We start from the raw sequence: 24,889 nt of genomic DNA, 5'->3' as shown, positions 1-24,889 counted from the left end.
CTTCACTTGATTGCGTAGGAGGAAAAGGGGATCGCATCGCCGCACCCACCTACCACATCATCCTTTCAACGTGACTTTCAGCTGCGTAAAAAGGAGTACATGATTAAAAGTGTTTAGGTCTTTGCCAATAAATACCGCTCTATTTCCTCCGGCTATGATCCACGCATAGCTTGCCGCTTTCCTTTAGTATGATACAGTTGTACAATTCTCAACGCTTTTCCAGCGCGGGATTTCTGGCTTTCCTTTGCTCTTACTCCTTCTTCTCGCCCTCGCCCTCGGTCTCGGCAAGGACCTTCTTCTCCTCGAGAAGCTTGGCCAGCTCGCCGTTCTGGTGCATGGAAACGAGAATATCGCACCCGCCGACAAACTCCTTGTCGACGTAGAGTTGGGGGATCGTGGGCCAGTCAGAGAACTCCTTGATACCTACTCACAAACACCAAAGGTCAGCGTTCCGTTCGCTCCGATGCAAAAGTCCAGGCCAGTGCGTTTGCTCCGAGTTGCTGTGCAGAGCGTATCGACATACCTTGACGCAGCTCGGGATCGGCCAGGACGTTGAAGGCGGCAAACTTGGAGGGGTCGACGCCCTGGAGGCCGAGGATCTGGATCGAGGCGCGGGAGAAGCCGCACTGGGGGGTCTCGGGGGTTCCCTTCATGAAGAGCACGACGGGCGCGGAGCCGACGGCGTTCTCGATGGCCTGCTTCGTCTCGTCGGAGATGAGGCGGTGCTGGGTGAGGAAGGGGAGCGGGGCCCGGAAGGCGATTGGGCGCGCCGCCGGCCGGACGGCTTGCCTTGCGAAATTCTATGAATAGACAAAAACACCATTGATTAGCGATTGCGCACCAGGACGGTAGGAGCTGTTTAGACTATTCTTGGAATCGAGTCTGTCTGAACTCACTGAGCGGAGGAACGTCCTTGAGAACATATTGGCTGTGGAGTGGGTGTGTTGAAGGAGTGGTCAACGGGGGAAGGCAGTTGATGAGAAATGCGAAAATGTCATGGGATTGCGGAATGGGTGATGTAATCCGAGGTGTGGTTCTCGGTGAGGGAGCTTGGGCCTTGGCTCACCGACGTCACCGAGGTCGGACTCCATGTGGGCTGCCCGGAGCGCCAATCAGTGTACGGCAAATGTCATCCCCCAGCCCAAGCTCACGATACCCATCTCGGGTACTCTGATTCTGACTGCTCTCTGGATCATTCTAACAGGCGTTGAACGAACGAATCTGCCTGATTGATGACAGTACGCCCTCTTTCTTTTCCTCTCGCTCAGCCCGCTCCAAACCGACGGATCTTCTCCTTCACTATGTGCATACGTAGCACATGCATAGCGATTCGGTCTAACATATCTTGTTGGTTATAGACCAATGGATCACCGTTGGGGGGGGGGGGGGGGGCAACTGGGTAACCGCCTTCGTACAGCATGAAAAGATATGTGGAACAAGAACTTGACAGAAGCAATCTAAAAAGAATACCGTGCTTGCTGGGACTATGTGCTATAACCAAGTCTCCACGCCGTGTCTGTCGTCATCCGTAAGTGGCCTTCCCACTTACTGCTTTCGTTTCTATCTATTTTCTCAATGCCTTGATGGCTAGGTGAGCTAAAGAGAGAACGGCCATACAAATAAGATCAGACATACCAAGAGGACAACCTCATTTGAATTTCTTCCGATAACTTCTTATGTGACACGGTATCACAGGCCAAGCCTTGCCTCCGTCACCTTGACTATGTCCTCCCACGACATCATCGCACCGCCCCCCGTGTCACCGCAAGCAAGCGTCTTCTCAATCGGTCTCAACACCTCAAACCACGACCACTCCTCCTCGAGCACCTTGACCTGCTTTGCAGTGATGGGATGCGCATACATGGCCGAGTTCATCGCGGTAGCCACGAGGATCTTCTTCTTCCGGCCGTCGATGAGTCCATCCGCATCCCATGCTCGGACCACACTCGTCTACAGAAGAATTAGCAACGGTGCAGAACGTAAATATTAGTTGTTCGATGCTCACCAGAAGGTTGTCTGAGAAGCCGTTGACGATTTTAGCCAATGTGTTTGCCGAGAGTGGCGCGATGAGCATTAGATCAGCCCCTGCACGAGTAAGTAGACGTTAGCAAACCCGAGCAAGTGAAAATATGGCACAGAAATATCTCGACTTACACCGCCGCAACTCGATATGCAGAATCGACGAACCCCGCCGCCAAGGTTGCACCCACTCGTCCGCGTCCAAGTGAATGCCTTCAACATTCGGCAGTGCTCTTATTGCGGCAAGAGAGGGCTGCTCCTCTGTTGAACCGTTCAGGAACTCTGTTGCCGAAGCCGTGAGGATGACTCTGATGGCGAGGTTCTTGTGGTGGCCGAGGGCCTTGATGATGTTGGGCAGTTTGATTGTGGCAACCGAGCCGCTGGCGCATAGTAGAAGATGGGTCTTGCCATCGGAGCGGGATGCCGCGACTGCTGCGGCCGGATCGTCTGTGACGCCCACTTTGGACATTTTGAAGTCAAGTTGGACGCTGTAGAGTCTCTGACAGTAACGTATACTAGACAGTGTACGCCGTGGAAAATGGTCGTTGCGGACGCGGAGAGTGCCAAAACGTGGCTATCCGTCGCCTTCCGCGAATAGCGGATTCTCTGATCGTGGCGTGCTTTCGTCAAACTGAAACCAAACTTAAGCCTCTTTTCCTTTCACTTAAAGTGCGTCTAAGTGGGAAGTCGCGCCTCGTTTTGACGGTGCTGCTCAGAGGTTTAGCTTGTGAGTCATATGGGGAATACCGTGATTGAATCTCTCATTCCAATGATCGAGCGAGATGAAACTGAGAGTATATTTCCATGGCATTTTAAAGATGATGATGAAAGAAGGAGATGCTTCAAGATGGCAAAGGTGTAACAAGAGCTCAAGGGTTCAACTGGGTGCTTCTCCACTCTAGAGTCAGAACCAGAAGGAAGACTTACGTGTGAGACCGATTTGCGCGTGTTTCTTGGGACAAAACTGCTATAGTGTTTTGGCCAGACAGGGAGCTTGGCTTGTGAAATTCTGGTACCGATAGCTTATAGATACCTTGAATTCCAGAGTAGTGTGTGAGACGAAGCAAGTTCCGACGGGCTGGGATGTGTAAGTCGAGGCCGTTGGGGTCTCGCCGTTCTTAGTAATCTTTCGGAGGTACCTTAATCATGGGATCAGATCGGCCCCACCACCGCGCCGGGACGTTCTGGAATCTGACCAACAGTGCAGCAGCGGGCATTCAACGACGGACGTCTGGCACAAGCAAATAATGTACAGGAACTTCATGCAGGTATTCGTCTTAGAAGCTTCTCAATATAACTGCAACTTGTTTGGACTATAAAAGTGGCGGAGGTCAATCTGAACCAATCTTGGTTCCTCGGACTTCGCTATTCAAGGTAGCTGACAAGATTCTGTGTAAGGTTCTTCCGACTTCGATTCAATAGTCTTACATACTACCATCAAGTGATTGCACTTTGCAATCAATGGCGAATGTCACTATCATTTCATACTTGCCGACCCAAAAGGGTGCAGAACGGATGAACTGTAGCGATTAGCTAACGCGGTTTGACAGGCAGCGTAGATCTCATTGGCCAATCATGATTAGACCCACGAACCCGGACGTTTTGCGGGGTCCCAAATTTTTTTGACGGAGAGCGCAAGCCCATGTCCGACCAAAAAAATAAAAAGTCCAATTCTTGCACGGCCGAAACACGCATATTCCGAGGGAGCGAGCCACGATTAAAAAAAAAAAGTATCATGGCGGCGGGCAGCAGCACATCTTCCTCCCTGACGTCAAATACCCTCACATTTGCGCCCGGCATGGCCGCTCAGCTCCCCAACGGCGGCGTCGTCGACGTAAAGGCCCTCTTCGACAACCTGGACGCCCAGAACCGACACGCCTTTCTCCAACCGCCGCCCGCGATCCCGTCCGCCTCTCTGCAGGTCGTCAAGGACACGCTCGATGCGTTCGCCGGCCAGATTAGCGACGAGCAGCTGCGCCTGCTGAAGGAGGCGACGAAGAAGCGCAAGCGGGCTGACGGCGGCGGCGCGAGACCCGATGTTCTCAAGATTCGCAAGGTCCATGTCGACGGGTTCGAGACAAGCCAGGTCTGGCAGCAGGCCCGTCGTATCATTCAGAGCGCTTTGAACCACTCCAAGGAGACACTACAGGAGCTCGAGGACCGGAATGAGGTTGTCACGAACGAGGACAATGGTTCAGAGAGCTCTATTCTCTCTTTCGAGACGGCTTCCGAAGATATTGACGACGACGAAGAGGGCTCCAGTGACGAGGAAGAGCTGTCAGGCTCTGATCTGGAGGACGCCGAAGAGGACTCTGATGCGGAGGAGCTTGAGGGCTCGGACGTTGAGGGTCTCACGGGTGATCTCGAAGACATGGACGAAGACAATGAGGAAGAGGATGGCGAAGAAGACGACGAGGAAGAAGAGGACGATGAGGAGGAATACGTTGAGGATCCCAACGGTCTCAACGACGGTTTCTTCTCAATCGACGCCTTCAACAAGCAAACCCAGTGGTTCGAAGAGCAGGATGCGCGAGGAGACCCCAACACGGACGCCAACAGCGACGACGAAGATATCGACTGGAACGCCGACCCCATGGCACCATCAGCCAAGTCCAGCTCATCAAAAAACAAGGACAAGGACATCGATATGGAAGACGACGCCGGCTCGGACGAGGGGGACTCGGAAGACGACGGGCCCACATTCGGCGACATGGACCTCAACGCCCCCGAGGGTGCCAGTGATGACGAGGACATGGACGACGCCATGGACAACGAGGAGGAGGAGTTCAACGCGAACGGCATCTACTTCAAGGACTTCTTCGCGCCGCCGGCGAAGAAGGCGTCCAAGGACGGCAAATACAAGAAGAACAAGTCCGTGCGGTTCGCGCCCAAGGCAGTCCAGGAGGAGGACGTCGAGCGCGCCATGGCGGACGTCAAGAAGGACCTCTTTGACGACGACTCTGACCACGGAGACGACTCGGACGACGCCCTGTCCGACGCCTCGGCGGGCGACCCGCGGTCGCGCCGGTCCGCGCACGAGAGGCGCCAGGCCAAGCTCGCCGAGGAGATCCGCAAGCTCGAGGCCGAGTCGGTCGCCAAGCGCCAGTGGACCCTGACCGGCGAGGCGTCCGCCGCCGAGCGCCCGATGAACTCGCTGCTCGAGGAGGACATGTCGTTTGAGCACCTGGGCAAGCCCGTCCCCATCATCACGGCCGAGGTCAGCGAGAGCATCGAGGAGCTCATCAAGCGGAGGATCCTGGCGCAGGACTTTGACGAGGTCACCCGGCGCCGGCCCGGCGCGGAGAACATGCCCGAGAACACGCGCCGGGGCCTGATCGAGCTGGACGACTCCAAGTCCGGCAAGGGCCTGGCGGAGATTTACGAGGAGGAGCACATCAAGAACGCGGACCCGGACAACTACGTCAGCAAGTCGGACGAGAAGCTCGCCAAAGAAGAGGCGGAGATCGAGCGCATGTGGAAGGACCTGAGCGCCAAGCTGGACTCGCTGAGCAACTGGCACTACAAGCCCAAGGCGGCGGCGCCGTCGCTGACGGTGGTGTCGGACGCGGCGACGATCGCGATGGAGGACGCGCAGCCGGCGACGGCGCAGGGGGTCAGCGGCGGGCAGAGCATGATTGCGCCGCAGGAGGTGTACAAGGCCGGCAAGGAGACGGCGGAGAAGGGCGAGGTGGTGCTGGGCAAGAGCGGGCTGCCGATGGCGCGGGAGGAGATGTCGCGGGAGGACAAGGTGCGGCGGCGCCGGCGGGAGAAGGAGAGGATCCGCAAGGCGGGCGGGACGGACAAGAAGCCGCTCAGCAAGAAGGCGCAGATGCAGAAGGACACGATGGCGGATTTGAAGAAGGGCGGGGTCAAGGTGATCAACCGCAAGGGCGAGGTTGTCGGGCTCGACGGGAACAAGGCCAAGGCGGAGGTCAAGGCGACGAGCAGCAGCTTCAAGTTGTAGAGGGGTTCGCGAGTCACATCATAGAGCATGTTGTCACTGCGGTCGACGACGTCGTCGTCGTCGTTGTCGAGATGTGGAGCAGCTACAGAGGAGGCAACTTTCCGGGACCGGCGTTGAGGCTCACGGGATATTGGAATCGACGTCTGGAGAACAAGACGACAAAAGCTCCAGCGAGTAATTTTCTCATGTATCACAATGCATATAGTACCCGGTCACTTGGGGACGAATCAAAAGTTTGGCAATGGACTTGACATCACTCACTTGCCTACCTACCCTTACCTAGCGGACTAGTTTCCTCGCCTATCTTAAGGTACCTTAAGATAGATAGGTAGGTAAGGTAGGTAAAGGCGTAGCAGGCCATAAAGGCCGACGGTGATTATCGTCGCGCGCGCGCGGGGGGAGGTTTGCCAAGGAAGGCATAAGGGAACCAGTCCGCAGCCGGCCGGACGAGATGACAAACAGAAACGGCCAACACGGCTCTGGTACTCCGTATTTCCCGTGTGTCGAACCTTACCTTACTCAAGGGAGCAATCCGACCCGATCCCGGCAGAATCTGCTTAATCAGGGTTCCGAATCGCAGGTTGCAGCAGCGCCGAACAAGTCCGAATGGCGAGGGGGCCACTGGAGGGGGGTTACAGTCCTGCAGAACTGGACCCCGCGAAAGGGGAGCCCGAGAAGAGCCCAAGGGGGACTCGGTCGGGCAGGGATGAACATCGCCAAGGGGGGGTTATACTTCGAAGTCGACCAATGACCTTGCGGAGAATGCACCTTTGTCAGTTTGGTCAGCGGTCATTCCCACTGTGGCCACGGTGCATTGTCCGCGGCGCCGACCGTCAAGTCCCCTGTGCGGTCGGGTCCAGCCCATGACTCCCAATTCTTGCCGCCCACACCTTTGGGGGAAGAAAGAGGCTAAGAGAAAAGTCATTACGAGTGAGAATTTGCAGCGGGTATCCGCCGAGGAAATACGAGTTAAAAGGGTAGAAAGGGTGGTTGTTTGGAAATGAGGATTGCAAACTCGCTGGTTGGGCCAATTTGTCCCCATCCCAGAGGTCCTAGGAGTAACTGTACGGAGTAATGCAGCGTCAGCATTTCCAACCACCACCCCCTTGTCGCTTCTGTCACTCTGGCGTCTGCCGTGTCTGCCTTTTTCCCATCTATGTCATGCTCGTGATTGTGAGTGTCAACTTTTTTTATTGCGTAGATGGGGGCGGGGATGCTTTTTTAGCCGCCGCTTTCGGACCCCTAAATCCACGGGCACCCTACCTTGCCTTACATAGTTGTACCTTGCCTCTTCATTTTCGCCGTAAACGTAAGCACAGAGACAAGAGATCTGATAAAGATCTGTAGGCAAAGAATCGTGCATCTCCGTCTCAGGACCCTTTTCCCGACGTCCACTTAATTACTTACCTTTCCCCCCCCTCCTCTCCTCCCGCTCCCCTCCCATTACGCGCTCCACGTCCATCGACATACAACAAGAAGGCCTCACTTCAATCCTCGTCTACTCCCGTACCCGACCCCGAACCAAACCCACCGCCAGAACCAGGACCTACGCAATACCGTGTGACAACCCTTGCCAGATTACGGTGCCCACCCCGCCGACCCCTCACCCTTTCCACGCTTATCAAGCACCGCCATCCTACAGTACGTTCACAACCCGCTACACAGTTCTTGTGGTTTTTATTTTTTTTTTCTCTCTTGCCGTCCTTCTTGGTCATTGACTAATCCAAGCCAGGAACTTCCTCAAATCAATTCCGCAAAAAGAACGCAACCGCACAACCTCTCTATATCCTATACAACCTTTTCCGACCCCCTTCACATTTCCCCCCGTCTCCCACCGACAATCTTCACACACACACCGCAAAGAACGAAGAGAAAAACACTTCGCACTCCAACAAAAGAGTCACCCATCTCCCCAAAATGGCACCCTCCTTCGTAACCCTCGACACAACCCCCGACTTCGACTTCACCCCCGCCACCACAACCACAACCACAACCACCGCACCCACGATGCAATCCTCAACCCGCACCCTCCTCCTCGCGCCCCCCTCCATAGCGTCCCACCCCCACAAGCTCCAATCCCTCCTCGCAACCCACGACCGCGCCACAACAGACCTCCAGATGCTCGACCGCCTCGCCGCCCGCCTCGTCGCCCTCCCCCCAGCAACCTACGACGCCGTCCTCGTCCTCACAGACGCGGACGGCTCCCGCGTCGAATCCACCGCCCTCCTCGCAGCAGACCGCGGCGCGGTCCTCTCCGCCGTCGCGGAGTCCCTCAAGCCCGGCGCCCACGTCAGGGCGCAAGACGGCGGCAACCTCGCAAACGACCCCGCCGTCGCGCGCGAGGCCGTCCTCGCCGGTCTCGTTTCGGCTGGCGGTGGTGGCTTCACGAAGCCGGAGTACGGCGAAGACCAGGTCGTTTCGTTGAGCTTTGGCAACAAGAAGAAGAAGCTCGGCGTCGTCAACGGCGACGGCGCCGTTTCGCTCAACAACGGAGGCGCCGTGTCCTTGAACAGCAAGCCCTCCACCGCGCCCCCGGTCTCCGCGCCCCCCGCGGGCGTAGGCTTCGTCGACTTCAGCGACGACCTCGACATGGACGACGACGGCGACGACGACGACCTCATTGACGAGGACACCCTCCTCACGGACGCAGACCTCTCGCGCCCCATCAACATCCGTACGTCAACTCCCATTTACCCATTCCCCCCCCCTTTCCCCCCCCCCCCCTTCAAGGGACCCTCCCCCCCCCCCCCAAAGCAGCAACGCAACTAACAAAACCCCCCTCAAAACAGCCCCCGAATGCGCCCCCAAAGCAGGAAAACGCCGCCGCGCCTGCAAAGACTGCACCTGCGGCCTGGCAGAGCGCCTCGCAGCCGAGGACGACGCCGCCCGCGCCTCCGCCGACAAGGCCCTCGCGTCCGCGTCCGCGTCCGCCGCAGTCAAGCTCGGCGCGGACGACCTCGCCGAAGTCGACTTCACCGTCCAAGGAAAAGTAGGCTCCTGCGGGAACTGCGCCCTCGGCGACGCCTTCCGGTGCGACGGCTGCCCCTACATCGGCCTCCCGCCCTTCAAGCCCGGCGAGGAGGTGCGGATCCTCAATAACGATATCCAGTTGTAAAAAAAAGGCAACTCTTTTCTCCCATCTCACACACTTCAACTGTCAATACTCTTTTTTTTTTCCGGGGACAACAACAACAACAACAACACAACAAGACAAGACAATCGACTGGCGTTTACAAAGTCATGGTACGGAAGGGAAAGCCTGGCACATACAACACACACACATATATCCATGCAAGATGCACGTCGTTTTACACGAGGGGGTTGGGGGAACATCAAATCATTGGGTGGCGGTTCGGTTCATTGGGCGAACAAAGTCAAATTGGTACTTTTCAAAAGGGCGCTTTCATTTGAGAAAGAGGGCGTTTTGGGCGTAGGACAAAATGGACAACTCTAGTCTGATTAGACTTTGAGAAGAGATACAAATCATTGGCATAGGACAAAGGCACGATTCGCATGGGGAAACTGTAGATGCATCCTTCAAGTATCAGGCCGTAGCCAAGACGAAAAATAACCAAATTTTCCCTATGGAACGAAAAAGATCTCTTCTTGCTTCTATCCTTATTCAGACATCGCATAAAACTCCGTTTCCGTGCTGAAGCCTAATGTTCATTCATCCTCTGCCCTTTGAAAAAAGATAACCTTCGCTAGACTTTCCATGCATTGTTTGGAGGAGCATCAATGATAGTGTTCGAGCTGTGCCAACCTCGCATATCATTGCAAAGCTGCCGTTGACTCTCTTACCGCGCTGAGCGGCTGCCGTTTGCTCTGGAGGGCTTCTCATGAGCCTCATCATCGCTATCGCCTCCCACACTGTAGCGGTCTTTATCCATCGTTGGTGTCGTTACGTGCAAGTCGTCCAGTTCGCTCTCATCGAAATCGCCCGTCTCAACGTCACGACCAGTCCTCCGATCACGGAATCCCTCGAGACCACGCGCGGCGCCTCTTTGAGTGGTAGGAGGGGTGTTGCCCATAATGCCAGAGTATCCCCTGCGCTTGCGGCGCTCCTTCCAGACGTACCAACCCCAAGCACCCGCTGCGATGATAACAATGATGAGGACAATCTCGCCCGAGCGGTAGTATGCCTTCCATTTCGCATCGTCCAGCTTCTTCTGCGTTTCCTCGTCGTCGGAGGTGCTGTTGCCAATGTTGCCGACCGAGGTGGCTGGGCCGGTCTCGCCGTCGAGTCGGGAGTCGGTAGGCGTGCCGCCAACAGAGCTGATGTCGACCTTCATGACACGGTCAAGCATATCGCGACTTCGGCGAGCGTAGTCGAAGGGCACCATGTGAGAAGAGTTGTAGAAGAGAATGTAGGTGAGGTTGCGGGCCTCCTGCCAGAAACCAGCAGCTTCACCCTCGACCGTCCAGTCGCGGCGAGGAGCCCAGTTGCCGGGAGTAAGCTCGAAACCCTTGCCACCATTCCATTCCATGTCGCCAATCATCTGTTCAGTTCCCATGTGGTTGCAGATAAGATCCTCGGCGCCGGAGAACAAAACAATGGGAACCTCCTTGAGGAGGTCGGGAAGGAAATCTCTCGACGGTGCAGAGTTGGGAGCTCTGAAAGCGGCACCAACGGCACCGTTGCATTCCTTCCATCCGGTGTTCTTTTGGGGGTTGATGTGCAGGGCGTTGACAACTTCGGTTTTGCGCAAGTAAGGGGTGACGTTGACCAAGTCTGGGGGCCAGTTCATGCCGCACGAGGGGTAGGTGTCGCGGAGGCGAATGTCGTACATGTTGATGCACTCGCGCTCGCCCTTGGAGTTCACCTTGGCCGTCTGCTCGAGCAGGCTCTGCAAGACAGCCTCGCACTCGGAGAAATCGACAGTGTTTGAGACGGCCAGCGAGGTGCGGCAAATGCGCCATTGCTGCTCCAACTTCAACGCGACGGGGGATCCCGTCTCGATGAGCTTCTTCTCGTATGCGTATTTCAAGTAGGCGTCGTATTGCTCCTTGGGAGAGATCCAAGCGTTGCCCATGATCAGGCCCTTGAGCTGCCAAATGTGCTTCGTGCCAGGCTTCTTGTTTCTCTCAAGGATGTGCTTCGCAATGTAAGGAATGTGCTGACCGGCATACGATTCACCGGCGATGTAGAGCTGCATAGTTGTTAACCAAGTTCTAAGCGGTTGGGGTTCAAGTCCAGTATACTCACGTCGTCATGTTCGTACTCGGGGAACATGGCAAACCACTTTTCGAGGAATGCAACAAATTGGTCGGCCATCTCGGGGAGCTCGTGCAGATAGCTATCGGTATCGACGTAACTAAAGCCGGTACCGACGGGGTTGTCGACGAAGAGCAGGTTGGCGAACTCGTTCCATGAGCCGTTGTTGTACTCGAGGTTGTCCTTATCCTTGACTCGGTATGGACCGATTTCCATCAGGGCGCCATCCTCGGAACTGCATCCTGGACCGCCGTTCAACCAAATCACAGTGCGCTGCTTGTTGGCGATGTGCTGGTTCTGGAAATGCCAGAAGAAGAGGTTTCCGTTGTGTTCTGGTGTTACTTCGACGTGGCTGTGATGAAACGCGCGTCAGCTTTGGATAGCTCTCCTGTTTACGAATGCCTCTTCGTTTATTCCACAGGGATCAAAAAGGGAAAATGATGAAGTGCTGCAGGCGCGGCAACTTCGGAGAGCAACGTACCCAGCGTGCATCTTAATAAAAGGCTCCTTGGGTGCGCCGGGCAGTTCGTGGACAAAGTAATCGGCGGCGCTCTGGGCGGCGACGGCGGGCGTCCATGATGCCAGCGCAAGCAAGATCGCTGGCACCATCGAGAGGATAGCCATGATGGGGGAAGTGTGTGGCCTCCCCGAGGCTACCTGGGTCGGATTAGGTAGATAGAGTTACGGATGTGTTCCAACCCGCGATTTCATAGAGGCGTCGTCTTTCCCCCCAACAATGAAAAGGTCGAAGAAGAGAAAGTCCACGATCCGTAGCAGGACGGACGCGTGTTTTGCAGATTAAGGTGGTTGTTTGAAGGGAGGGCGGACGTTCGGGAGGGAGAGAAAGATGGGAAAGGAAGGAGAAGTGGAAAAAAAGAACGATGCGCAAATGGTCAAGGTGCAGTTGGATTGAATTATCCAGGAGTAGGACCTGAGCCGTGGACCCCAAGGCGAGAGAGCGGAAGTTACAGCTCAGATCTGAAATGTGTACTTTCCGTGCCATCCTGTCCCCGAGTCTTCCCCCAGTCGGTTCGATTCGTCCGCCCACCCCCCCGGCCGCGCACTCTTCCCGTTCAATCCTCAGGCTGAGAACCAGTCAGCCAGTCCACTCCCATCAGCCATGAGTTACCCCTGCCCGCTGTTCCGCCTACCAAAATAGGCTGGCGCAAATGGAGGCACTGGAGGGCAAGAGAGAGGGAGTGAGGGAGCGGGCGGGCGTGGGCACAGACGTGGAAGGAATTGGGGTTCCCGTCGCCTTTCCTGTTATCGCCCAGCGGATGGTAGCGCAGCCGAATGGTGCCGCAGGGAACGACGGAGAGAGTCTGCCCTGCTCTGAGCCTGTCGCAAGTCTCCAAACAGGGGCTTCTCTTAGCAGTCTAGACTCTCACTCACGCAAGACTCCAGTGTGTGAAGTTGGTGGCTTCCTCAGCTACCACTACCTTATTGATAGGTACTCCAGAGCCCAGGGAGTACTGCTGCCCATGCCGCCATGCGTGGCGTCCGCTAGGGCTAGTCGGGCGCTCAACGGCAGCGCGTTTCTCATTTTCGACCGGCTCCCACCGATTACCGGCTTACTGATTGATTATGACGGTGTATTAAAGTGTCGATAGATCAACAATGAACCGAAGTCAAGTCTGTACGACGATGAGATGAACTCACCGATGCAGCTGAGTGCTGAGTGCCGTACGTAGAGCAAAGACCTCCACCTCCATCTTTTTCTACCTTGGCTTCGTCGATCGAACCCCCTTTTTTGTTTTTATTTTGCTTCTTCTGCCATTCTTTACAACTGCCAGACCGGGACCGACCCGGGATGACATGCTCATCATGCTCAGGAGCCGTCAGGATACCGGTCAGGTTACATGTAGACAGTCATACGCGTGGAACACTAGAAACTCCCCTTGGCACCCATCCGAAGCACAGATCGCCCGGGCTGCTGGGCTCGGAGACCCGGCTTATGTAATACGCCGTTTTCACCACCTTACCGTGTACGCGCATATCTTCTCCATCTTTTAAAGCATCTGTAACCTGAGACAGCAGCCCGCCCTGTCCGTTCCTCTCCTCTCCGTCTTCGGCCCCTGGTTTAAATAATGATATCTGCTCGACGATATGAGGACCCTGAGGAGGACGGAAAGAAGTCCATTTCTTCCCACAAGGACCGCCCCCGGCCCCGACACTCACGGCATGCTCTATGCAACCCCGCGATGACAATGCCGAATGAATGGTTATGGGACCGCACCGGCACAGCCGTTGCCAAGTGAAAGCCAATCATGCGGAACCAGCCACTGGTCAACTCACGTTCTTTCTGTGTATCTTTTTTAAGTGCCGCGTAGAAGTCGAATGAGTACCTACCTAATAGTGAATAAAACCAAAAGCGGCGTAGGAGGCGTACATGCTAGGGCGCGCCTCGGAGCGTTAAGCATCTGGCACCTTGCCGCAAAAGGGTGCCCGTGATGGTTCAAGTGGAGAGAGCCCAGCGGGCAGGCGCCTAGATCTGATCCAGGGCAAGTTCTCAAAAAAAATCAATGGACTCCAAAACAAGCGTTTGACCACAAATTTCAGCCCATTTTCACTTCTCCCACCCCCAGCTAACAGCCTGACACCCCAATCTGTACGCTATTACGCGGCCTGGCCATTCCACCTGAAGCGAGAAGAAACAAAGCAGTTCAGTTTGACAAGTCAGCCCCCTGGTAGTATCAAACACAAAAAAATCGAAACATCCACACAAACCCCTCCCTCCGGGAATACAAAAAAAAAAAAAAAAATGCCAGGCAAGACGTACATTGTCGAGCACCTCGACCCCGAGCTGGGCCCCTGGTCCGAACTCGAGTACATCGCCATCGCCAGAGAAACCCACGCCGCCGAGGGGACCTTTCTCCTCTCCTCCCTACCCGCCGGCTTCGTCGCCCCGGAGAAGCTGCAGCAGGTCCCGGCCTTCAAGGCCGAGAACCGGGGCGTCGAGGAGCTCTACGCCGCCGACAAGTCCCGCGTCTGCCTGCTCGACCCCTCCGCCGCCAGCGACCTGAGCCCCGAGGACGGTGAAAAATTCGACGCCTTCCTTTTCGGTGGCATTTTGGGTACGTCATTCACCCCGATGCGAATTGGTCTCGTGAATCTCATTCCTCATTCAACTTTTTGCTGATTATTTCCCTCTCTCTAGGCGATGACCCCCCAAGAGGTATACTATTCCTTACCATTCCACTCGTGACCTTGGCTTGGTCACATAAATGTCAAACCCCTTCTCACTAACCCCTGCAGACCGCACCTCCGAGTTGAGGAAGAAGGGTTTCGAAGGCAGACGCCTGGGTCCCACCCAGATGACGACTGACACAGCAGTCCGCGTCACGAGAATCGTTGTCGAGGAGAAGAGTACGTGCCAACCACCCTTCTCCTAGTATCGCATAACTCAATGAGATGCTCACGGGTGACAATAGCACCGCTGGACAAGATTCCTTACGTCACATACCCCGAGCTCAAGTTCAGTGAGCATGAGAGCACCGAGATGCCCTTCAAGTATGTCACGGATAAGGACGGCCAGCCCATTATGCCAGAGGTGAGTTTTGAGATTTTTCCCATCCCGATACCTCCTCTGCAAGAAGTTCCATGAGATGAGAACTGTGCGAGTCTGACATCTCTCCAGGGCATGGTTGATCTCATCAAGAAGGATGCCGATAAGGCGATTGATGACCTCTTTTAAGATACCACACCAATTGAAATTTAATGACCGTCATGAAAACTTGGTGTCCAAATTCTTTGCGTCTCGCGTTTGCGCGTCTTTACCAGATCACCGGCAACTCGGCCATACTTTAAACTCTCAAGTCAATCTAGTACATGCCGGCCGGCATTGACCCGATATCTCAGATCGGTCGCGGTGAGCCTATCTCACATCTTGGGAACCCCAAAATCTCGGGCAGCTTGCCGGATCCCGGACGGACGGCCCGGCCGGCGCACTTGACCCCGCACAAGAGATCGGCCGTCACTCACTCAGAATCCGGGACGGAAGGCTTCGTCTGGTTGGTCCCATGTCTCGTATCTGGACTGAGCCTCTAGTGAAGTTCGTCTGCCCCGATCAAGAGCTCAGTTCCAGCTAAGCCATTCCACGCTTATCCTTACTTGTCTACCTCTGTTTCCTTGAATCCAAGCCTACTCACCGATCAACTCCGCTGTCGAAACTACCTCGCATCGTCCTTATCAGTTCGACTTTCCTTTTTCGGCGATCCTAAGCACCTCAAGTTCGCGGTTGCATCCTTGCTCCATCAGAGCTTCAATACCCAATCCGCCATCTCATTTATATCTCGACGTCCGCCAAGACCCTCTCTCTCTCTCCAAGGGGCTTCCTCATGACTTTCTCCCACACATCGTGACATCTTTGAGTCCTCGCCCCTCCCATCATACCTCAACCCACACTCCACCTAAACAGTATCCCCGGGCAGAAAGCGATAAACCATGTCCCACCCGCAAACAACCTTCCGCCAAACGACCTTCACAGCCCCCTCCCTCCTCCGCACCCGCCGCGCCACCGTCTCCCGCACCACAGTCCACGCCCAACTCTCCCAGCTCCGCGCCAACGGCCAGTACGACTGCTTCAAGCTCGGCTGGCACCCCATCTACGACGACCGCTCGCGCTGGCCCGCGCCCCTGCACCTCTTCTGGGACAGCGACGTCGCCAAGTGGATCGAGGGCGCGTGTTACTTCCTCGTGGAAGAGTACGATGTGGAGGTCGACGCCGCCGTGCGGGAGCTCGTTGCCATGATCCGCGGCGCGCAGCATGAGGATGGGTACCTCAATGTTCACTTCTCCGTCGTGGAGCCGGGCAAGAGGTGGACGAATATTCGCGATATGCATGAAATGTGAAACCCCATCTCACTTGACTCACCACGTAGATTACAACAGAGACTCACAAGGTAAAATCACAGGTACAACGCCGGCCACCTCATCGAAGCAGCCCTGGCCCACAGACAATACTACAGAAACGACCTCCTCATGGAACCCCTCGAAAAGTACATCTCCCACATCCACCGCCGCTTCGGCCCCGGCGAGGGCCAGATACGAGCCTACCCGGGCCACCCGGAAATCGAGCTGGCCCTCCTGCGGTGCTACGCGGCGACGGGCAACACCGAGGCCTACGACCTCGCGCGCTTCTTCCTCGAGGAGCGCGGGAACCCGACGGGCCAGGAGGGGAAGCACTACTACGACTGGGAGATGGAGCGGCGCGACGAGCCGCGCTGGAAACGGCCCAACTCGTGGCCCATGGACAGGTCGTACTGGTACTGCCAGGCCCACGTCCCGATCCTCGAGCAGGAGTCCGTCGAGGGGCACGCCGTGAGGGCCATGTACCTCCTCACCGCGGCGGCCGACCTCTTGAACACCTCACGGAAGAGCAGCGGCAGCACAGCTCCAGTCCGACCCCTGACCGCCGCCCCGGCCTGGCTCGCCGCCCTCCGACGCCTCTGGTCCTCCACAGTCGACAAGAAAATGTACCTCACCGGCGGCGTCGGCGCCGTGGCGCAGTGGGAGGGCTTCGGCATCGACTACTTCCTCCCGCAAGGCCCCGACGAGGGCGGCTGCTACGCCGAGACGTGCGCCTCGGTCGGGGTGATGATGCTCGCGGAGCGCCTGCTGCACGCGGACGGGCCGGAGCCGAACGGCCGGTACGCCGACGTCATGGAGCTGTGCCTGTACAACAACGTCATGACGGCCATGAGCGCCGACGGGAAGGCCTTCACGTACGAGAATCAGCTCGCGAGTTGCGAGGCGGCGAGGAGCGAGAGGGAGGACTGGTTCGTGTGTGCTTGTTGTCCGCCGAATGTGACGAGGCTGTTTGGGAGTTTGGGCGGGTATCTTTGGGATTATGGGGGTGGGAGCGGCGAGGGCGAGGAGGGGGGGACGGAGGCGGCGTTTGTGAATGTGCATTTGTATAGCAGCGCCGAGGTGAAGTTCCCGGTGGGCGGCGCCGAGGTCACGTTTTCGCAAAAGTCCAACTGGCCGTGGGAAGGCAACATCCTCTTCCAGCTCAAGGGCGCAGGCTCTCTCAGTGCGACGATCCGACTACGTATCCCAGCCTGGGCGATACAACATGGCCACGTCCTCACGCCTACACCACCGACGGGGACAGCTACGCTCGAAAAGGGCGGCTACCTGCGCCTAGACCCTTCTTACACGGCCTCGAACCCGGTTTTCTCGCTCGACGTCGGCGGCGCCAGCTTCGCGCCGCGGTATATCGCGCCCCATCCGTACACCAACCAGCGCACGCTCAGCCTGGCGAGGGGACCGATCGTGTACTGCGTCGAGGACGCCGATCACCCGTGGGAGGAGAATCACTTCAAGGACGTGGGGATCAAGAGGGGGACGGCCGTGGAGGAGGCGTGGAGGGTTGACGAGAAGAGCGGAGAGGGGTATTTCGCGTTGAAGACCACGGGCTGGGAACGGTCGCCTGAGGTTCTGGCGAGGGGCGAGGATGGGGTGGAGAGGGAGCTTGTGTTTGTGCCGTTTTACTTTCGGTCAAATAGGGGCGGTAAGGGACAGATGAGGGTTGGGTTGAGGGACGACGGGAGGTGAATGAAGGGTAAATATTTGTAAGTTGATATACGTAAGGTATGAAGGATTAAGGTTCGATACATGAAGACAAAGGAAGCTATACAACCAGCCGCTTGGCCTAAACTATGGAAAGTAAGGCATCTTGCCTTGGAGTAACCAAAGACGCAGCTCATGCTCGTCAAGGTGAAAGTGAGGTCGTCTTCTCTTTCCATATAACTCCTATCCGCCCAAAAGCCTCACCTCGCTCGTTCCTTCCGCTTCAACGCCCCTTTCCTGCCCTCCCCCCTCCCTCACCCGAACAAGGCTGGCCACCATAATACGTGAGGAGTCTATTCACCTCTCCTGTCACCAGCACCCATCCGGCCGATTGGCCGGGTGGTCTACACTCTGACGCAGAGAAGCCAAAACAAATACTCCAATGAAGCCGTGCTGGTCCGAGGGGCGCGCTGTTCGAGTCCGGACAGGGGCGTGAATTCTAGCGTAAGTGATCACCAGCTCCCTTCCCTTCCTTTCCTTTTTGACTTTTTTTGGGGGGTTTTTTATTCTTCTATACTTGGTTGTCTTGATAGTCTGAAGTTGGTGGATAGAATCTTGGTCATTGAAAAATGTGGTGTGTTCTGGTAATCTTGGTGATATCTAGGCAATGTTGCTTCCTTCCTTGCTTTTGGGGTGCTCGTCGAGATTCAGCTGTTGATTCATCTCCCTTAAACGAGATTCTGGTCGTTGAACTCGGACAGTCCACAGCGACATAGAGCTTTTTGCCGAAGCAATCGTCCATAAGCATTCTGAACTAGCAACCTCGAACAGCATCTTGGCTTGGACTCTTTGCGGGGACTACTCTCCTCTCTAATGTAGTGGGATTTCTTCTGTTCACAAGGGGGGGCAAGGGGAAACCCGTAGAACCAACCCCATTTGTTTATTCATATTGAGTCACTGAATTCACACAAGGGACAGCTGATGTTGGAATTATTGTCATTCGTAGACAACGTGGTGGCTAGTGTACAAAGGTATTGGCCTGGTCTATTGGGACCAGGTAAGTAAGCGGTACGCGAAGTGCCCGCAACAATGATCATCTCAAAACCCCCGTCCAGTCCTATTATGCATGTTTCCTCAAGACCCATCCCTGTTTCCATGATCCACGGTTTCGTTGATGCAAATGCTAGACCCCAGTTCCTGATAATGCTATGCCGAAAAACAAGATGAAAAAGACCTCTGCCCTGTCACATTCCCCGGGCTGTCTTCGTTTCACCAACCTCTGTCTCACGGGACGAGCCCGAATCCTTGTTTCACTTTCCACGTTCGGCGAGTATTATAACAAAAGAAAATTCCGGGGTTCCTGTTCCCCAGATCCAGCCAAATGTGACTAGAATGTACATGATCCGCATGGCGTTTGCAGATTTAATTGTCGTGCCTGAAAGTGCACTTCTCCCCTCTAGCGCATTTGCCTTGCTGCCAAAAGCTGCAAGGCTTGGTTCCGATGAGAGCCCGATTGACAGGGCGATGGGGAGCGAGCGTGGCGCCGCCAGGAGCGTTGCCCTTGCGGTTTTTGCCCTGCTTACCACCCTTTCCTTCGCGATCACGATCACGGCCACGTTCCCTATCCCGCTCGCGTCCACCGTGATGCTCGAACTCGTCTCTGGTGTCCCGGTCGCTGTAGTCCACAAGCTGGCGCTGAAGGTGAGGAGGAGGCTTATACGAGTTCGCGTCGTGCTCAGGCGGAGACTGTGGAACGACTGGCGGAGGCGGTGCTTGCTGCTGCTGCTGGGGTTGTTGCTGGAGCTGTGCGAGCATCATCAGCTGCTGGTAACCAGTGTCTGATGGGTTCAGCCCATATGCGTTGCCTTGCGCTGCCGGCTGCTGCTGGGCCATCTGAGCGAGCATCGCTTGAAGCTGGGAGTCTTGTGTAGGCTGTGCCGCGGGAGCCGGGGCAGGTGCTGCTTGAGCTGATTGCTGAGGTTGTCCGCCCTGGAGCATGGCCATGTACTGTGCGTATTGTTGCTGTTGCTGGTAGTAAGCTGCCCACTGCTGCTCTTGAGTTTCAGATGCAGCGGGTTGTTGAGTCTGGGCCTCGTTCTGGGGTGCGTTACGAGCCGTATCCTCTGCCTCCTTCCTGGCTCTCGCCGTAACGTCCTTCTGGTATCCGGCCCACCACTCTCTCGTTCTTTCCTGGTCATTTGCCAAGTATGCTGGTGGACTAGTCGCCGGGTATGGCAGTCCTCGCAACGTCTCAGCCGCCTCCTCAACCTGGTCGGCGGCTGCTTGAATGTTTGGGTCCGGGTAATCGTAGCGTCGGTGAGTCTGCGGGGTAGCCGAGTTGAACGGGTTGGCATCACGCCAGGTCTTCACCTCGTCGGAGGTGAGAATGCTGTGGACTTTGTCGTCAAAAGGTATCGCCGGAATAGGCTGCATCTCCACTGCGGGAGGCAGGATCGGCTGCGCGTTCTCCTTGGGCGGTGTCATGTTGTACGGTTCGGGCACCACGGCCGGGGCAATTGGCTTAAGGTTGCCCAAAATCGAGTTGATCTTTGCACCGGGGTCGTCCTTGGCATCAAGGCGCTTGCGAGCATAGTATTGCGCCGCCTCCCAACCGAATGTCTGTGTCTCCTTCCAGCGCTTGTGGATCTCGTCAAATTTCGGCTCACCCTGAGGCAACTGATAGACTTTGCCCTCAGAATCGCTCGTGACTGTCGCAGACTCGGGAGCTGGAGACTTGGGTGTAGGCGGAATGTCGGCAATGTCCATGTAAGTGACCATGAGCTCCCTCTTCTCCCGCTCCTCTATGGCTTTCTGTTCCTCTGTGTGGAAAGTCAGGTTACCGCCACGAGTAACGTAAGACTTGTTGCGAATGTCTTCGGGGATTCCAGAAAGGTCGGCGAGGGTAGGCATGGTCCAAGGCTTCTCTGGCAACTCGTCCTCCTCGTCATCGTCCTCATTGTAATTGCGCTGCTTGAGCATCATTCCCTCGGATCGGTCATCCGCTGCGTCCTTGGTCATATTATCTTCGCCTTCTGCGACCTCTTTGGTGAAAATGCGAATCTCCACCAGCTCTTCAGGGGGCTTGAAGCTGACACGTAGATGGCGGCGGGCCTCTTTACGAAGTCGCTTTGCCTTCTGTTCAGGTGTTTCCGAGATATCTTTCTTGCTCGAATCTTTCGCCTGTGTTGAGGGCCCGTCTGGCTTAGGCGCGGTAATGGAGTCGAGTAGAGAAGCAATGCTGGACAAAGAGGAGCCGCTGGAGACAGCAGCCTTGGGAGCAGACGACCTTGACTCGGGCTTAACCGCCGATGCTGCTGGCTTCTTGTCTACATCCATAGGCGTGGCCGTGTTGGGTCCTTCGGATCTCGAAGGCTCACCCTTAGGGACGTCCCTTGGCCCAACTGGTTTAGGCGCCCGAATTTTGCTGGCAAGGGTAGTGGCTCGCACTGGTCGCTTTACACCAGCAAACTTGGATTGCAGACTTCCGGCAACCGGCTTGACCCCGACCTTGTTACCTAGCACACCACCTGTTGTTGGCTCGACGGCTATTTTCTTGGTAATGCGAGAATCGGTTTCCTCATCCCGGGCTCTCTTGGCAGGAGAGCCATCAATAGGCTTTGCGACCGGTTTGGTGACTTTGCTGACAGGAGCAGCCGACGTTGTCTTCTTGATCTCGACCCCATTGGCTGTTTCTGTGTCTTTCTTAATCCGCGACGCTATCGTACGGACCAGTTCCTTAACCTCAGCATCGCCCTTGTCAGCAAGACGCTTCCGCACGTTCTCGAAGTTGACAGCTTCTGTAACTTTCTTGAACATGCTAATATTTGACATGAATCGAAGAAGAGCCTTGGGCAAAGGTCCGCTGAAATCACCAGCCTTTATGGCGCCTATCAACATGTTGACCAGACTCAAGATGCCCTTCTGATGACCGCCAAAGTTCTCCAGCACGGCCTCATCGCCGTGTTTAGCTGCCGCTTCGCAAACTCGAGTGAAGGTCTCCTTCTTGACGTCGAGCTTTTTGTTCCACTCTGCAATTTCCTTCTCAGGCTTCTTCTCCTTCGTTGCTTGGTCGAGTTCCTGCTTCAAACGGTTCGTCTCCGATCTCAGCTTAATAAAAAACTCACCCAGAGACTGAACGGCGCCAGCAATGAGCGCATTAGTTCTGGTCGCGGAAGGGTCAATGTAAACAATGCCAAGGATGTCCCAGACAGCACCCTCAATAGGGTCTGCTGGCCGCTTCTCAGGACGAATGGGCTTCTTTCGTTCTTCTTCCTCTTCCTTTCGAGCCTTTCTCTGGGCTTTGGATTTGGCGGCCTCGTCGGCCTTGAGCTGTTCCTGGAAGGCGAAGGGGTAGTCGGCGTACTTAGGTCGCCGAAGACCTAAGCTCGTCATCTCACGTTGATATTGGTCGATGAGAGGTCTTGCCTCCGTCTCGCGATCGTCCGGCTTTCCGACAAAGTTTGGAGACGGCTTGTAATTTTCCATGAATCTCCCTTGAATCTCACACGGAAGATCGGGGCGGAGTTCGGGCAAGATACGTCTTCCATTGGGTGACGGCAAAGCGACTAAAGGCGCGAGTCGGTCGTAACTCTTGGGCGGGATCAACTTGGCTGAGCCAGTAGCAACAAGAAACGAAGCTCCGGGAATGGGAGGGAACTGCTTCTTGGATGTGGCGTTGCGTTTCTTAAATTGTGCCAGGAGAGACAATTCTTCCTCGGTGCTAGAAGGCAGGACCAATGTTTCTCCATCTTCTCCCTTTTTGACAGTCGCATCGCCAGGGGAGTCGGCTTGTTCAGGTTCAGGCTCCTTCTTGACGACACGCTTGCGCTTCTTCTGCGGCGCCGGCTCAGGTTGGAGCGCAGGGTCGATGGCATGCGTCTCAGGTTGAGAAACTGGTGCTGCAGCGATGAGCTGCGGTTGTGATGGCTGCAACGGCTGCTGATGGTTGTGCTGCTGCTGCTGTGGTTGCTGCTGCGGCTGTGGCTGCGGCTGTTGTGGTTGAAGTTGACGAGCCGGCGCCGGTGAGGGGACTGGCTTGACCTGGTGTATGGACTGTTGTTGCTGGGCTTGCGGAGATTGCTGAGGTGCCGGATCCTGACCTGGCATCTGCCTTGCAGCAACGGGTTGAAAAGGTGATCTTGCTACAGGCTGAGCATAAGACATTTGCTGAGGGACAAACTTGCTCTGCTGGTATTGCGGCGGTTGATTTTGCTGGAAAGATGGCGGAGGCGTTTGGGTAGAGAATCCCTGGCTGTTTTGTTGACGAGGCGGCTGACCCTGAAAGGGATGAGGTGATTGAGAAAAGACTCTCTCAGGCTGAGCCTGATGTTGTTGAGGTGATGGAACATAGCCCTGAGGAGCGGGTGAGAATGACTGGGGAACAGAGTCGAAGCGCTGCTGCAGCTGCGCCTGGGACTGGTGGCCATGCTGAGGCATGAGTTGAGCCTCGGTATATTGAGGAACATTTCCATTGAACAGCTGATTGGGCTGACCGTTGTATTGGAATTGTTGCTGTGTGAAGTCAGGGGCATGACTGTGGTTGAGGTTGTCGATGTTGGCGTTGTTGAAATCAGCCTTGCTCGGCTGGCCGTATAAGTCTTGGGGGTATTCACTTAAACTAGCCAAAGGGTCTTCTTGGCCAGCGTCTGTGTATGCAGTGTCAAGCGAGAATTGGCCATGGCCGTTATGGAAGTTGCCGTGATTCAATGTCGACATGCCGTTGTGGTTGTTGGCTACGACAGCATGCGCTTGATGTGGTGAAGCATAGAGATTATTCTCGTTTGTGTTGCCCCCCCCTCGTGGGGCAAGTTGTGGGAAAGCATTTTGGTTGGGAATTTGATGCTGCCAATTTTGGGAGGCATCGAACTGGTTGGATCCATCAGGGAACGCGTAGGAGCCCGACCACATATTATTGTGGCCTTGAGCAGAACCCGTCTGGCCATTTTGCTGCCAGTTCTGCATTATATCGGCCTCTTCCTCCGTTATGGAAGAAGATGCACTGAGAGACGATGAAGTTTAGGAAATCCTCATACAATCATTGGTGGAGAGCACTGCACAGCTGGAGCCAATTAGCATCTATCCGATGGAGGTGCACTACTTTTGGCACGCCTTCGAGCTTGACGGTGCAGCAGGGTGATCAGACGAGCGAGGGAAGAAAACTCGACGCTGATTGGGCGCCGCCAGGGATGGAAGCATTTGGGGTATGGGAAAAGAAACTCTTTCAAGAGGTGGGGTGGAGATAAGAGTTTGGAGGAAGTTAAGGTTCGATGGGTGGAATAAAATCTTGATAGGTACTCCTGCCAGCTAAAACTGCTGTCGAGGAACATGAAGTGGAGAAGGACGGGGGTCGGAGCGGTTAATTGCCGGCCGTGGGCTTGCAGCTTACCTTGATATGGCAGTGGATGATGGAGGAATACACTAGTCTGAATGCGTCGAAGCGGCAGGGATTGTGGTGTGGTGAATGCGCCGAAGACACAGAACTGCGATGGTAGGGGAATGATGGAGGGCGATCGTGTTGTATCTTGCCTGGAGAGGACTGTAAAAATTGGTTAGCAATCAGGCAACGGCATGGATATGGCAAGACTGCGTGTGTGGTTTGTGTAGGGAGTGTTGATGTGAGATTGACATGTAGAAGTGCGATTTTGATCCCACGACCACTTGGTCTGTAGTGAAATCGTTTGATGCTTTGGTGCCTGTGGAAGGCGCAGTTGATGGAACCCCGGAAGAGCTAGCAGTGCTGGACTGGAGGAGAAGCCAACTCCTGAAGAGCACTTATAGGAGAAGCTGAGAAGGTCGCCCTCTTGCGTAGTTGGAGATGGAAGGCATTGAAGTGTTTGTTGGTAGTTTTCCTGGGTTGCGTGATTGATGGGTGATGGACGCTTGACGCATTGCAGTGAAAATCGACTCCGCGCCGGGAGGTGATTGATTTGGCTTCAATGGCAGACGTTCTTTTCTCAGTGCTTCTGTTTTCCCGCGTGGTTTGTCTGTCTCCTAGCCGACGGCGAGTGGTGAAGGCGAGCTGAGTTGAGGTGGCCAAAAGGTGTTGGGTGGTCCCTTGTTTCCAGTGGGCTACATCCAGCCGGCCGTTCGCTGTGGTGGAGGTCCAAGGCCCGAGACAGCGTACTTCGAGGGGGGGAAGGGTCAGGTGCACTGCCCGTAGACCCGCCCTCTGCACCCAATCC

The 24,889-nt window shown here is 55.7% G+C and overlaps 8 protein-coding genes across 8 annotated transcripts; 4 read left to right on the top strand and 4 right to left on the bottom strand.

Annotated features, from left to right (window-relative positions):
- Window positions 1-250: 250 nt before the first annotated feature.
- On the bottom strand, window positions 251-923 carry CTAM01_01002 (glutaredoxin; the record flags this gene model as incomplete). Its single annotated transcript, XM_060517046.1, has 3 exons — window positions 251-423; window positions 524-800; window positions 897-923. 3 exons carry the CDS (start codon window positions 921-923, stop codon window positions 251-253), a joined length of 477 nt encoding a protein of 158 aa, XP_060388508.1.
- Window positions 924-1,689: 766 nt separating this feature from the next.
- On the bottom strand, window positions 1,690-2,488 carry CTAM01_01001 (flavoprotein; the record flags this gene model as incomplete). Its single annotated transcript, XM_060517045.1, has 3 exons — window positions 1,690-1,950; window positions 2,006-2,085; window positions 2,155-2,488. The coding sequence occupies 3 exons, from the start codon at window positions 2,486-2,488 to the stop codon at window positions 1,690-1,692; spliced, it is 675 nt and encodes a 224-aa protein (XP_060388507.1).
- A 1,266-nt stretch (window positions 2,489-3,754) lies between these two features.
- CTAM01_01000 (U3 small nucleolar ribonucleoprotein Mpp10) lies at window positions 3,755-5,983 on the top strand (the record flags this gene model as incomplete). Its single annotated transcript, XM_060517044.1, has 1 exon — window positions 3,755-5,983. One exon carries the CDS (start codon window positions 3,755-3,757, stop codon window positions 5,981-5,983), a length of 2,229 nt encoding a protein of 742 aa, XP_060388506.1.
- Window positions 5,984-7,900: 1,917 nt separating this feature from the next.
- CTAM01_00999 (anamorsin family protein) lies at window positions 7,901-9,098 on the top strand (the record flags this gene model as incomplete). Its single annotated transcript, XM_060517043.1, has 2 exons — window positions 7,901-8,657; window positions 8,773-9,098. 2 exons carry the CDS (start codon window positions 7,901-7,903, stop codon window positions 9,096-9,098), a joined length of 1,083 nt encoding a protein of 360 aa, XP_060388505.1.
- Window positions 9,099-9,780: 682 nt separating this feature from the next.
- Window positions 9,781-11,822, bottom strand: CTAM01_00998 (serine carboxypeptidase; the record flags this gene model as incomplete). Its single annotated transcript, XM_060517042.1, has 3 exons — window positions 9,781-11,133; window positions 11,190-11,550; window positions 11,680-11,822. The coding sequence occupies 3 exons, from the start codon at window positions 11,820-11,822 to the stop codon at window positions 9,781-9,783; spliced, it is 1,857 nt and encodes a 618-aa protein (XP_060388504.1).
- A 2,137-nt stretch (window positions 11,823-13,959) lies between these two features.
- On the top strand, window positions 13,960-14,892 carry CTAM01_00997 (uncharacterized protein; the record flags this gene model as incomplete). The annotated part of the gene is made up of 5 exons (XM_060517041.1): window positions 13,960-14,272; window positions 14,356-14,373; window positions 14,454-14,564; window positions 14,630-14,748; window positions 14,836-14,892. The coding sequence occupies 5 exons, from the start codon at window positions 13,960-13,962 to the stop codon at window positions 14,890-14,892; spliced, it is 618 nt and encodes a 205-aa protein (XP_060388503.1).
- Window positions 14,893-15,641: 749 nt separating this feature from the next.
- On the top strand, window positions 15,642-17,753 carry CTAM01_00996 (uncharacterized protein; the record flags this gene model as incomplete). Its single annotated transcript, XM_060517040.1, has 2 exons — window positions 15,642-16,045; window positions 16,112-17,753. 2 exons carry the CDS (start codon window positions 15,642-15,644, stop codon window positions 17,751-17,753), a joined length of 2,046 nt encoding a protein of 681 aa, XP_060388502.1.
- Window positions 17,754-19,130: 1,377 nt separating this feature from the next.
- CTAM01_00995 (uncharacterized protein) lies at window positions 19,131-23,669 on the bottom strand (the record flags this gene model as incomplete). The annotated part of the gene is made up of 1 exon (XM_060517039.1): window positions 19,131-23,669. The coding sequence occupies one exon, from the start codon at window positions 23,667-23,669 to the stop codon at window positions 19,131-19,133; it is 4,539 nt and encodes a 1,512-aa protein (XP_060388501.1).
- Between the last annotated feature and the right edge of the window lie 1,220 nt (window positions 23,670-24,889).

The sequence above is a fragment of the Colletotrichum tamarilloi genome, assembly GCF_030869305.1.
Source record: "Colletotrichum tamarilloi strain Tom-12 chromosome Unknown Scaffold_2.1, whole genome shotgun sequence".
Taxonomy (NCBI): domain Eukaryota; kingdom Fungi; phylum Ascomycota; class Sordariomycetes; order Glomerellales; family Glomerellaceae; genus Colletotrichum; species Colletotrichum tamarilloi.
This window is presented reverse-complemented; position numbering and strand designations above follow the sequence as displayed.